Here is a 14,459-nt window from a genome sequence, read left to right on the forward strand (position 1 = left end):
ACACACACACACACACACACACACATACACATACACACTCTATGTCTCTATCATTGTGGGGACTTTCCATTGACTTCCATTCATTTTTTTTGGAAATTTTGATCCTAACCCTATGTAACCCTATGTGTATGTAAATTAACCTCACAGGTACTACCTGACCCCAAAACTAGCCTAAACTCAATTCACACCTTGGTCCTAAACCTAACCCTCCATCCCACCCTCCCAGCCACCCAAAATCAGCCTCCAAAGATGTGGGGACCGGGCTTTGGTCCCCACAAGGAGCATCCGGTCCCCACGAGGCTGGTTTTTCCTGAAAAATCATCTCCAACAAGTAGCAAAAACAAGGGCGCGCACACACACGCACACACACACACACTCACACACACACACATGTTTTCTTACATGGCATGCAGTTGGCACTGGCCAATAGAGCTCCATTCATAATTAACTGGAAAGCTGACATTGTCTTTAATAGGACTGTTTACAAAGAGGGGGCATCAAATGGCCTTTGTTTCTTCACTAAGGTAGTGCCCAGTTGGGCTGTTCTGTTTGGCAGTGTCAGGTTCCAAATTGTGCAGAGCGGAATGGATACAAGAGCGTTCCCTAAAAAGCTGAGAAAGCTGAAACGCTCCCAGCTTCTGTCTGCCAGTGGAATGTGCAGCATTGTTTCTTCGTCTCTGGGCTACTTGGCAGTAAAACAGAACGTTCTGCTACAACAGTGGCAGAAGCCTTTTCCAAACACCGGCTCATAACCGTGATTGGGAGGGGACGGCCCAGTGAATAATCACAAAGTCCTGCTCTACTGGCCCAGTAAACATCAAACCATTTAGCAAAGAAAGTGCATATTGACAACAGTTTGAGCCAAAATGCCAACAGAGCTTCTGGAGAAGAAATGATCCATCTTGATCTGGAGTTGACAAACAATTGAGTTGTTGTGCTATTGTGTTACTTTCATCCTGCAGATCTTCTTGTGGGAGCAGAACCTGGAGCAGTTTCACATGGATCTATTTCGCTTTAGATGCTACCTGGCCAGCTTGCAAGGAGGGGAGCTCCCCAACCCTAAACGCCTCCTAGCCTTCGCCTCTCGCCCCACCAAGCTGGCAATGGGCCGACTGGGTATATTCTCAGTCTCTTCCTTCCATGCACTGGTAGATATACTCTGTTGGCTTTTCTATGTTTTATAATTTACCATATTTTAATTTGATCTAGGACAACTATGATAATCTTATAAACTACAGTGTATATATATATAATACTGCATGCATGTAATTTTGTTGCATAGTCTGTAGTGAGCATTTTAGGGAGCAAAAACAAGGTCAAGTCAGTTCAGAAACTATACCTGTTGTTGCTGAAATGATTAAACCTATAACCTAAGATGATGATCTTTGTTGTCTATGTTCTTTACATTTTAAGTAAAGCTACATTATTGTGTTGCCTTTGTACCTCACTTCAGCATCACAGAATACCATTGGTGACTTACCTGTCAGGAAAACTAAGATGAGAAACTAAAATGTTTTGTGTCAAACCACGTTTTTCTGCAGTAATTGCTATTTCTGTTCTTGAGCATTGCACAGGTCAGCTTTTAAAAAGTTTTAGTTGAATGTTGGCCTCCTGCTGTTTCATGGGGTTATGCACTCCAGATACAAAAGCAGCAGTTGCAGAGAAAAACATCTATTTGATTTTTAGACATCATCGAGGTACCTTTTTTTTTCCCCCTACCACCACCGACACAGTGTTGTAGAGCTGGTGGGTGTTAAAGCTGTTAGCAGGCAGTTTGGTTTGTCAGGAAAAAGTACTAAAAACTGCCGTGCAGTTTCACGTATTTAGTTTGCTCATTCCTCATTCATCAATGCCCATATCGACATAATGTCAAGAAAGGGTGGTATAAAAAATGACAAAAAGACTCAGGTTAGGTTTAGAAGCTGATTGCTCCTACAGGAACAGAAGTGTTTTAATGTTTAGCAACTTAGACATTTCATGGTTTTCTTAAAAGCTTAAAATTAGTTTGTTTCTTGCATAAAACAAGTTTGGTAACTTTGACTTAAATTATTTAAGAATTTATAACAATTAAACTTACATAAGGTTGAATTCTTATTAAAATTATTCAATTGTTGGAATTTTTTAAGTTAAATTTGGTCATAACCTTGTGCATGATTTCATCATCTCACTCTTGTTGCAGACTCATGTCTATGGCCATTTTAACCTATGTTTAATACTCACGAAGTTAATGCCATGCATTTATACAATAATCAATAACTGACACTCATTTTGTAAGATGTAATGTGTCATATGATCAAAAGAACCTTGTTCATGTCTCACATTATTTGTTTTGGCCCTATTTGTGCTGTTATGTTTTTGAAGGTGGCAGCTCGCACCGAGACTGGAGTGAGACGACGAACTCAAGCCATGTCTCATTCCTGCAGCAAGCGAAAGAGCAGGTTCTCTTCTATCTGGGGTTTGGACACAACCTCAAAGAAGAAGACCCACCGTACAGTTAGTCAGGTCTGTGTGGTCCGTAAATATCACATGGCCATTTTGAAGTTCTGAAGCACTGATACAACTAAATAGCTCAAAAAAAAATCTCTCACCCTTTCCACAAAAAATCGTTTTCTCAATATTGCCTGAGGTGAAACTACTCCAATTTCTTTTTTTGCCTCTGCAGGTGTTTGCTGATGGTGAAGAGCCTGAGAAAAAGCCCACAGATAGCATTTTTATTGATCCTGTAAAGGAAAACTCAGTAAGGATGAATATTTTATTTTCCTTTTAGTGAGAAGTAGGTCAACAACAAATGGAACTTTTTCAACTAAAAAAACCCTCACACCAATAAAATATTAAGTCTTTATGTATCCTGCAGCAGAGATTATCATAAAATTCTCCTCACATTAGAGGATTTATTTTTCTCAGGCCTAATAAAACAGTAATTTAGGCTGTATAATATTTTAAAAATGTATTACTTGCAATTGCTTAATGGGTGTTTTGACCCTTTTAATTCAAAAGGAAAAATAAATGTAAAACAAAGATGACTGTTTGCAATAAAAGCCTCGACCTAAATCAGAGATTGCAGTAATAACATGCACGTACTCTTGATGTCTGCGTTCAAAGAAAACTGAAGAAGGAACTGTGAAAAACCTTCCACAACCCAACACTGAGAGTGACATCTGGGTCCCTGGCCACCTCACGCCCTCCTGGGTTTGCCTGCCAAATGACCAGCCTGTGCTAACCACCATCCAGCCAGGAGAGTCTGCACTGTGTGTTCTTGAATCCATCTGCAAGGTAAGGGAGTCAGACCTTCAATTGTGCCACCTGACCCATGCTTTATGTATTTATTCATTTTGTCTGACGGATCATTCACTAACAGCTTTTCACTTACCATTTGATGTATCTTAATTTAATTTAACTAGCATGCAAATTGAATAGTTTTTTTAAAAAAAAGTTTAATTATAAAAGAACATTATTAGCACTGTGATATGAGAGAATATCATCTTTTTGTAAATATATATATTCCACAGGCTCATGAGCTTGATCCAACCAAACACTACTTGCGACTTAAACTCCTTATTGAAAATCAAGTGCAATTCTACATTCCCAAACCAGAAGAGGATATTTGTGACTTGGTATGTAACTCCCTATTTAAACATGAGCTTATCCCTTTTTATCCCAACAGCCTTCTTAAGCTTAGAAAGATCAAGAAATAGATTTAAACGGCAGTAAATACACAAGGAATAACACTAGAAACAGATTCTGCACTCTTAAGAGAAACATTTTTATTTGATTAGCATATTTCCCTTTTTTAAAGAATTTGTTTTATGAAAAGAACATGAACCAACACATTTCTGTAGATTCAATTTTATTTTTACATCATCTATTTATGACACAACACATAAAGACATGGCAAGAGCCACTTTGTCTGAGAAGGCAGAAAATGAATGCTCTCTTTTCCTGCTGCCAATAACCCACCCACCACACCATGACTAAAGTTAGCCAGTGTTTCATGATTTATATAATAACTTCTTTTTGTTCTTCACAGCTTTATAAAGAAATTGAGATCTGCTCCAAAACCACAAAAGTAATCCAGTTTGACAGAGATGAATCCTGCATGATTGGTTATGGTGAGAACATTATTTGTTTTTTAGTTAATAGTTCATCATTTTGTGGTTGGAGCAGAATCGATTATTTTACTTTGGCGTACGCAAAATCTTTTTTAAACACTTTTTTCCTCTTTTTTTCCAGGTTTCTCTATTTCAGTGGTGGAAGAGGATGGAATACAGCAGCTCTACATCACTGATGTAAAGGCAGGGGGATTAGCCTTTGCAAAAGGTTTGTTTTCAGTGTTGTCCTGCAATGCTCTGGTCTAATTTAAAACTCACAAAAAAGTCAAGGATAGAGATTTATTGCCTTGATTATTAGTAGTTGAAGCGGATAAATATTGCTGATATATTAATACAACGTATCACCATGATATAATTACACAAGCGCCTAATGAAAAGACGAACGGCTTTATCATCTAATATGCTACTTTTTATATTTATGACTATTGCTATCTGTTGTGACATTAAAGGCAAGAAAATTATTAGCAATCATTAGAAGGGGTTAGTAGAACACAATATTTCAAAAGGAAGTTAATTATTGCAATCACAACCAATGTGCCTCACAGTGATCTTTGCCAAGAATTGTGTTACACAAGATTCTTCACCAAAGCTGCTTCACATTTGCTGCACTGCTGTGGAATCAGTCTAGGGTTGTGTAATGTCAAAATATTATGCTGAAGACGGGCAAGATGCAGCACTTTAAGTACAGCTGTACAGCCGACTGTGAGCTACTCACACTGTCAACAAACTGCACTTAAAGCTCTTAACAATGAGTCATGTTTGTTGGGCAGAATGGCAAAAAAACACCTGCAGTGATTCTTTCACAGTAACATTTTCATTCTTGTTTTGTTATTTGATTATCACATAATACTTGAAATGATAAAATTGATGTTACCAGCCATTTTAGAGGAAATAAAATGTTTACCTTGTGCATTAAATGCGTTAGAGGTCGGTACACGGAACTGAATGGTGCTCTGTCTTTACAGGCCTAAATGCTGGGGATGAAATACTTCAGCTGAATGGAAAGGACTCTCACAATCTCAATTTCTCTGACATGAAGGCGGCATTTTCTCAAGCATCTCTGGCTCTGACGGTCAACACCCTGCCTTCTGTGGACCGCCGTCAGCTGTGCTACCTGCCACCGCGTCGCTCTGATGCAGCAGATGATCTGTACACGGATATCTTTTCCCAGAGTCAAGGTGAAAATGACTTTTAAAATGCAAACAAATCCATTGCGACCTAATACTGAATACGTTTGGCAACACTTTATTTGAAGGTGTGCGCATAAGACTGACATGACACTGTCATAAACATGAAGGAGTCTTCATGAATATTTACGATTTGGTAAATTATGACACGTTTAATGCAAAGTTGACATGGTTTAAAATGTCTTGGTTATGACAACTTGACATTAACTAAAAATCATATGATGTGAGATAATCACATGACTCTGTAAATACAATAAAAGAGTATTTCTTGACATTTCCATATCAATAAATATATTATATCATACCAATGTCAAATTGTCATAAAGACATTTTTGTCTTGGTTAATGTCAAGTTGTCATAACCAAGCCATTTTAAACAATGTCAAATTTGTATTAAACGTGTCATAATTCACAAAATGACACTTAATGACAACATTCATAAACATTTATATCCTCCTTCATATTATTCATGATCGGTGCGATGTCATGTTTATGACAGTGTCATGTCAATCTTATGAATGAATGAATTTATTTGTAAGGACAGTGTGCAATTAAAACATAAACATAAAAACATTTGATGCATTGCACCAGATTTAGCCTAAGGCTAATTTACATCTGTGGTCCTAGACAGTAAAAACAAAACAACATCCAGCAGTAATTAAAATGAGATGGGGGGAATAAATAAATAAATAAATAAATAAATAAATAAATAAATAAATAAATAAATAAATAAATAAATAAAYAAAYARAAAATCAGAACATCCAATTGAAAATTTGTGATTGCAGTATTAAGTAGATTTAAAATATTCCGCATGATCACCCCAGGAGCCAACCAAAGAACTGCAGGTCTCCACGTCCCCACCCGAAAAAAAAAAATTCATACATACATTTAACAAAATTAATTTAACATTTATGCACACCCCTTCAACAAAAGTGTCACCCTTAATTGTTAGTAATAATTTACAGGGTATTAAAGTTCTTGTTCTGATTTAGCTATGGTACAAAAAACGACTAATGTTAAAATGTGTTTTGTGTATGTTTTCAGTGTCATCACTGTGCTTTTTGCAAATCATAAAATATATTTGATCGTAATTAGGGAGGATAAGAAACTCTTAGTAAATAACGAAGATTTATTTTGTTTGAACTGTAGATATGAAGAAAATGACAAAGCAAGAAGAATATGTTAAAGAAAAAGTCCTAAGTCTTTATCTAACTGCTTTGTTTTGATACAGAGGAAATCCTGGATGACGGTGTGGGACTCCTGCTTGAGAGCTCAGGAGACAGCCTGGATGATGACTCGGAGAGCTTCAGTGAGTTTGATGAGCGCAGGAAGGTAAAATGCTAGAGCAAACATATAACAGCACATCTTGCATCTATGCTTGCTTCTTGTCCTTTGCAGAATCCTTTTCTGCGTTGTGTTATAATAAAAACCACTGATGAACATTTTGCTTCAGCACAGTTTGAGTCACCACCTGTTACTGGCTCATTTTATCTTGTTTATCAAGGCAGTGCCGTTCCATTGATATTGACATTTGAGTGCTGCTTCTCAATACAAATCTGGATTAGCACTCTGTGTCTTGCACGGCACACTGCTGTAAAAACGTGCGCTGGCTTCTGAAATAAATAATAGATGGTATTTTACTGCTCATCCTGACTGCTGAACAATTTGGCCTGAGCCCAAGTGTCCATAGGCGAAGCATTCCTACTGCATGCAACATGTAGGTGATGGATGTAGCTTTTTTTTAAGCTCGCTTGTAATTGCTTGATTATGCGTGGTAATAGAAGTTGTTATCGAGTGGCATTTTCATCTGAAATATAAATTAATTTCCATACACAAATTGCAAAAGGCAAATGAGAGCATGATTGTTGAGACTGAACAAATGATAAGTGTGGATGTGATGTTTTTGAAGTGCTTTGGCTGATTGGATGGTAATATTTTTTGTGCTGATTTAAAAAAATGTATAATTAAAACAGCAGCCTGTAATCTTCTTTTTGTAAGCAACTTTAAAAAGACAACTGATCTTTCTTGGGCAGCTCTTGATTACTGCATCATTTCTAACTGGCTATAAAACCCATTTAAGGCCAGATTTAATTTAGGCTCTGCGATGTAATTAGCATTTTCTGATCATCCTAACCAAAATAAATCTAGTTTTTATTATCCTACAATTCTGCTCATTTTGCTTCTTTTCAAGAATCATTTTTGCTTGAACTGATGCTTCATTTTAGCAGCAAAATTCACATTAAGGGACAACTACTTTGACAAGAAAATTGTTACTAGTTTCTACACAGGACATACATTTAGTCAATGCAGTGCAGAAAAAAGACATGTCTTTGTTTTAAATCAATATGTTTTAATGTGTCTTTGCTTGTTTTCACCAAGTATTTTGCTCAAATTCAAGTTGATGCTATCCCTATATAGTTACTGTATTTGATTAAAAAAAATCACACCTTTATATATTTTTAACTTAAATTTTTATTGATTATTTTTAACAAACATGTAAAACAGTAGATTAACAAAGATCAGAGAGCACATTTATATTTTTAAATAAAATAAATATTGGTTCACATTAAAAAAATTCTGCACAGTGATGATGGATCAATAAATAAAAAATATTTTTTGCCTGTTCATGGTACTGATTTATTAAATATTAAATTTCCCATTCCCTGTTTTTATTTTCCTTCAAAGCCATGCTTTTGCAACCCCTCTACCCCCTCTTCATGAAATCTTATATTTGTATTCTGCTGCTGTGCTGCTTGTCCAGCCAATCCCGATCCACTGCAACCTTAAGACTCCATCCCTCTTTCTGCTTTGCTCCTGAGCACTTTTACAAGGATTACTAAGACTTGTATATGATGTTGTCAGAGTTGGGACAAATCTTCACACTCACTCTATGTGCCCGAGTTTACCCAGCCTGTAGAGAAGAGAGAGAGAAAACAGGAAAACATTTGTGACAGTTCTACAGCAGACTGTGAAGGCACAGAAGAGGGAGAGCTGGAAGGACTGTAAGTGCTGGTGGGCGGAGAGGAGGAGGCTGAGCAGCTTCACTCAAGCACCATAGCACCTTCTTTTTTTTTTAAAGGAAGGCAAAAGGGGGCTGAGGAATGTGTACAGTGTAGGCTTGACTTTTCAAAGCCTGGAGTTTTTTCTCTTGCACTTTATTTGACTTGGCTGTCCACCTGCACGGGGCTATGTCTGTCCTGAAGTGGAGCAAGTACAGAAAGCGCTCCGCAGACTCCATCTATGACATGCTTCATCTGGTGAGATACCTGACATCTATATCTTCTCTGTACCTGGCTTTCTCTTGCTGCTGTAATAGCTGTTTTCTCAGATTAGGGAAGAAAACAATTTATCTTAGCGTTTGTTTCACACTTCTTCTTGGCTGCTAAGAGCAGGAAGCTGTGAGTCATCGTGTCGCAGAGTTGCCCCATAATCACCAGCGTGCTCCACAAGGTATTAAGGAAATAAAACACTGCATGCGTAAGCTCCTTCGATGCAAGTCTGATCTCGACTAGTTGGACTCAACCTGACTTTGACAAACTACCCTGAGTGTTCCTGCATGATTGACTGCTGGAGAACTTTCTCTCTTACCTTCTGAAGCTGCGACATCGTTCTCCTGTCAGTTTCTGAGGGCAGATATGCAATCTTTTCTCTACTTTATCAGTGCTTTGCTGAATCTAATTGCATGTAATCTATATTTCACAAGCTGGAGGAAACAATCGAATGACATCTCACGATTTAACCTAAGATGGCCTCTGTGATTTGCAAATTGTTCACAATATTTTATAGTGAAAGCTTCATTCTTTTCTGCGATGTTCCTGCTTTGTCTCTTTGCCATGTCATGACTGTTCATGCACTCCTCAGAGCTGCAAGGGTGTTAATTAGGCAAAACTGTGAAAACTATGACTACTCTGTGACTGTCTTGGTAAGCCCAGTAAAACTTGATGAGCTGAACTGACGAAATTAGCGAGACAGAATCAGATTCATGTGCCTATATTAATTTAGTTTTTGCTATACAACAACATATTAATGATTTTCAAAACCGTCAAAATTTAACTTTAAATTTAAAAAATACAGATATTTGTAAAAGTAGACATAGATAGAGCTTTAAAATCTGATTCGGACTTTATAACATTTATGGTTTATGAATTTATGGATGTGGTAAAGTGACATAAAAATGTCAAATATGCTTTAATGTAATTTATGTTTATCAAGGGTTTGCTTTGGTTTGCACATGATTTTACTCGGGTACAATGTGATGCATAAAGTCAGAGTTCTCTGACTGCAACATTTTAGACTGAAGTGTGCTGAGGATGGGAGCAACTGACATTTTTCTGTATGTTGGAAGATTTAATGTGCAAAAGTGTAAAGAATAGCGCAGTTGGCTGTGTAAATATAATAAAACCGAAATAAAGTGCTGTTTTAGATTTGATCCCCTCTCTCTGGAATCAGTCTGTTCTGTGTTGTGACAAATTGAACACAGTCATGCTAGTGTATATGCAGTTAATTGCTCTGACATTGCCAGATTGCCAACATTTGCTGAAAAATGACACCATTTTTAGGCACTAATGTCAGCACATTCAGTTTACCATCAGATTTAGAAGAGGACAGGCTTTACAAAACACTCACAGCTGCAGCATTATCAACCCATTTTATTATGTGTGCTGACTGAGGTTAGTTTTAGAAATAAATTAAAATAATCGGCTATATAATAGGGCTGTGTATTGGCAAGAATTTGGCGATACGATACATATCATGACAGAGGGGTCACGATACGATATATCCCGATATATTGCGATACTATAAGCAAGGCGATATATCGCGATATATCGCGATACTATAAGCAAGGCGATATATCGCGATATATTGTGATTTTTTTGACCAAAAATACTATTCAGGGGAAAAAAAATGAAAAACCAAAATTCATTGTCTCAGAAAATTCTAATTCTAATTACATAGACATGCGTTTGATACATTTAGCTGTGTTCTGCTTTGTTTGTATTTTATTTGTTTCATATTTCTTATTTCATCCATGTTTTCAATTACTAGACTAAATTTGCCAATAAATAGTTTGAAAATATACATTTTTGCAGCTTTTAGTTTTTAATATTAATTTACAATATGGTCACCCAACACTTAACAATGGCCTCTACCTCAAGAGGTAGAGGAGCCAAATGTCTGGCTCACTGCTGCCAACTAGTGGTCAGAGGCTGAACTACAACATAAAAATGAACGGCTGGCAAGAAAGTTGACATTTTAAACCTTAATAAAAAAATCGATACAGGGCTTTAGATTATTGATACAGTATCGGGAAATTAAATATCGCGATATTTCAGTGTATCGATATTTTCTCACACCCCTACTATATAAAACAAGTCAGATAATTTCCATACAAAAATAAAAGTTGGGCATATTGCTTTCATACAGAGCTTTGGAGCAACAAAAATCTGTATGTTCTTTAGTTGGTTACATTGTGAGGTAAGGACAAATTTTCTGGCATAATGAAAAAAGAATAATGGCAATAAAATAGAGCTGCTGAGTATTAATAAAATATGCAAAATTGAGCGTCATTGTTAGATATTTCAATAACAATGCCTCGTGTGTGAAATAAACAAACGTTTTTTCCGTGCTCCTCTTTTTTCTGTCATGACAGCTAACAGACTGCACTTTGGCAACTGTTATCTAAATTTGTGTGGGCATTTATGGATGTGGATCCATCGAACTGGACAAAAATAAAATTGGCACTTAGAAATGTAGTTGCCTACCATTTAATGCTGATCAAGCGGTTTTTTCGTAAGACAAAGATTGGATCTATTGATACTGTTCATACCTTTGTACAGCCTAGGTACAGTATACAATGAAAAGTAAAGATGCAGAACAAGTACGAGAAACTTTAAAGAAAATCTGCTAAAACGTCAAATGAAACCTCAAGTAATAAACTGAAGATTGACAAATATTTTTCTAATATAAATTATGCCAGGATTTTCAGACACACAAAAAAAATCTAATTCCCAAATTTCACACCTACTTTCTGCTTGTGGAAATGATTTGTGGATCTCCAAGATATTCCTTTTTAAAAAGCAGCAGCACCTCACTACGGTAGCCTCAACTCTCACAAGAAACTCACAGTTGATAAAACACTTGAAAATAAAAACATGTTTCTCCACACATTCTTTGATAAATTTGGGTAATGTTTTAAAGTCTCAGCATTAAATGTGGGACGGGCAATTGCAGCTACCTCAATAGATTCTCTTTAGAAGAGTGATTGTCTCTGCATTGACTTTATCATGAATGTTGCTCCTGACATTTTGTATCAGCATCATCTTTTTAGTTGCAATTTACACTGCATTGCTGAGTGCACAACACACTAAAGTGCAAATAAGAGGCCAACAACAAGGAGGAAAGCATTTGGTTGGAAGCTCTGAACTAAACATATACAGGTACTGTAAGGTTTAGACAAACTTACCCTTTCCAAGTACAGTACGACATAGACCAAGTTTATTTTCATTTGAAAATCTTTCAAACCTGAACACCATCCAAATGGTTTTGTTAGTTTACATGTGCTATATTCACAACTTTGACACTAAAGTTGACAAATCGTGCTCACACTACAGATTTAACTGAAATTATACTGTGTTAGTATTGTAAAATGTATTTGCTGAAATACATTTACAGCATTTGTAGCACTTCCTAGTTGATCTGGGAGCAGCCTGATGATTTTGAGAATTTGTGAAATGGGACAAATGGTTGTCATGCCTCACATAAGGACGTCTGCTTGATTAGATAACGCAGAAATCACAGTCATTTATAAACATGAAGCAGAATAGCTGAAAATGTTCTGTTCCTCATTAATTATATTTGTGCTTTGAGTTGGGTTCCTTTTATTATATTTGAGTGAATAATGAGAAAGAAAATACATGTGAGACTTGTCCTATCACTTGCTTGGTGCGATGAGTCTTTGGGGCAAAAATTCCCAGAGAAAGGAATAATACAGTTTTTGTTTGTTCTAATTTATGCAAGAGGGGTAGTGGTTTTGATATTCTGACACAAGTAGACTGACTGTAATTTCAATCCTAATTAAAATTATAACGATCCATCTTTTGTGGCTGTGTTGAATATATATTCTTCTTATTATTTCCCAGAGGAATCTGTAAGTGTGACAGACTATCTCTCCATAAAACTTCACTAAACAAACAAGACAGATTTTTGCCCCACATTATGCCCACTCCTGCTGTTTGTGTCTTTTCTGATCAGAACAGCTCTGTGGGACTACCTGTCTTGATCTTTTTGTATCATAATTTAAAATAAAGTTTTCCTCCAGTAAGTTGAAATCATGTTGTGATGGATCTGAGCAAAGTTCTTTTGTGCTGTCCGTTTTGTGTTTTGTATTGATTTGACAAGTCAGTGTGGCATTTCGCTTCTTTTATTTTTGGCTGGTGAGGCTGTAGCCTTTTGCAAACAAAGTAAGTGCATTTGTTCACCCATGTAGGCTTTTGTTGAGAGGGGTCTATTTTTGTCCAAAATAATAGTCTAATGCACATCAGGGTTGGTCACCATGGCAACCCATACTTGTGTGGACACAGTGTTGTGAGTATATTTTGATTCTGTGAAAGAGTTGAATCATTACACCACCAATCCATCAGAAGGAAGAAAGCACCAGGGGAAGTGAGCAGAAGAGAGGAGGTCAGAAAGTCAGTTATGATAGACTGAAAATAGGCCGAATTAGTGCAAGCTTCTTTTTTTTTCTTTTTTTTTTTAGAGCTGCCTCTCTGCCTCCATCCAGGCTCTCTCTCTGCACAGTCTGTGCACATCAGTAGGTAGAAGGTGGTGCTTACGGGATAAGATTTAAGGTGCTGATCCATTGCTGTGCGGATGTTTCCTTTTGTGACTTCAGGTTGGAAGTGTGATTAAATGTTTTTGAAACTTACCTTTATCTCTCGTCGATTTGTTTGCAGAGTACGGAGCAGGTCGCTGCTTTTTGTCGCAGTCTCCATGATATGAATCCCTTGGAGTGCGTGTCTTCTTCACCGAGCCCGGACTCAGCCTTCCCACTTACTGCAACTCCCCGGCAGCTGTCGGATGCCGACAAGCTCCGCAAAGTAATCTGCGAACTTGTGGAGACGGAACGCACCTATGTCAAAGTCAGTATCAGTCATCTTACTTGTATGAGGCAGATGGTGTTTGTGATGGTGTTTGTGAGTTGCATACGTTCCCCTGACCATCAATCTGAGTTTCTATATGTCTTGTGTTGTGTTTCCCCACACATTACCTAATCTATATAACCAATCCATATTTATCTTTGTGTGTCCCGGGAGATGGGAGAGGGACACAGCTGTGCCCTTGTCTGGATGTTTTCTAACCTTTTCCTGTCTGGTTAAAAAAAAAAAAAATTCTTGGTAGAATAACTGGGTTAGAGATGGTATGTAATGGGATAATGTCAAGACTGCCTAAAAGACTATTTCTCATATCAGGGGGCACAAATGTACCTGTTACAGAAATCATATTATGCTTGATTGATTGTACATTGTTCAAGCTTCAAAGGACTGCTTGATTCTAATTAAATTGCATTTAGTCATGTGGGTGCACTCAATGTTAATGTGCAGACATTTATCATATATTTCTAGAAGTATTGCAGTAAGGCACAGAGATACAGTAAATAGTGAAAAGAGCAGATACACGAAAGCAGTTACAGTTTTTATTAGGAGTTGAGCTTATCTAACTTGTCAAATACGGAATCAAATTATTAATATAAATCACTTGTTTCAATTTTTTGCTTATGGTTTGTCATATTATAAGTCTTTATAAAGAAATATTGCATTCTACTTTTATTTTTTAATTTATTATTATTATTATTATTATTATTGCTATTACTAATTTATTTTCTACCAGATAAAGCACAGCTGATTTAGACTCTTTAGATAGGTATGATGCTTTTCATTGCCAGAAATTTGTTGCACTTTAGAACAATGGGCATTTTGCTCATGCTTCCTGCCCTTTATACTGGGTAACTGCTGCCACTTGCATAATTATTTTGGGGTCTTTGGTTTATTTGTATCTTTAAAAAAATATGCAAAACAAGGCTTTAAATTATGTTTTGCTGTTGTGTGTGTGTGTGTGTGTGTGTGTGTGTGTGTGTGTGTGTGTGTGTGTGTGTGTGTGTGTGTGT

General features: G+C 36.8%; 1 protein-coding gene and 1 long non-coding RNA gene across 3 annotated transcripts in view; both read left to right on the top strand.

Moving 5' to 3' along the window:
- LOC106520557 (TIAM Rac1 associated GEF 1) overlaps positions 1-14,459 on the top strand; it is a 44,564-nt gene that overhangs the window by 24,514 nt on the left and 5,591 nt on the right. For both annotated transcript variants that reach the window (XM_014012731.1, XM_014012732.1), the window contains exons 7-16: positions 963-1,148; positions 2,362-2,502; positions 2,663-2,737; positions 3,103-3,273; positions 3,510-3,614; positions 4,028-4,109; positions 4,231-4,317; positions 5,075-5,287; positions 6,528-6,628; positions 13,249-13,434. In XM_014012731.1, coding sequence (XP_013868185.1) covers positions 963-1,148; positions 2,362-2,502; positions 2,663-2,737; positions 3,103-3,273; positions 3,510-3,614; positions 4,028-4,109; positions 4,231-4,317; positions 5,075-5,287; positions 6,528-6,628; positions 13,249-13,434 — 1,347 coding nt within the window. The remainder of the gene's footprint in view (positions 1-962; positions 1,149-2,361; positions 2,503-2,662; positions 2,738-3,102; positions 3,274-3,509; positions 3,615-4,027; positions 4,110-4,230; positions 4,318-5,074; positions 5,288-6,527; positions 6,629-13,248; positions 13,435-14,459) is intronic.
- LOC106520559 (uncharacterized) lies at positions 8,218-9,725 on the top strand. The gene is made up of 2 exons (XR_001310564.1): positions 8,218-8,553; positions 8,684-9,725. It is a non-coding gene; the product is annotated as an uncharacterized LOC106520559 (long non-coding RNA).

Source organism: Austrofundulus limnaeus, unplaced genomic scaffold (genome assembly GCF_001266775.1).
Source record: "Austrofundulus limnaeus strain Quisiro unplaced genomic scaffold, Austrofundulus_limnaeus-1.0 Scaffold94, whole genome shotgun sequence".
In the NCBI taxonomy this organism is placed as follows: domain Eukaryota; kingdom Metazoa; phylum Chordata; class Actinopteri; order Cyprinodontiformes; family Rivulidae; genus Austrofundulus; species Austrofundulus limnaeus.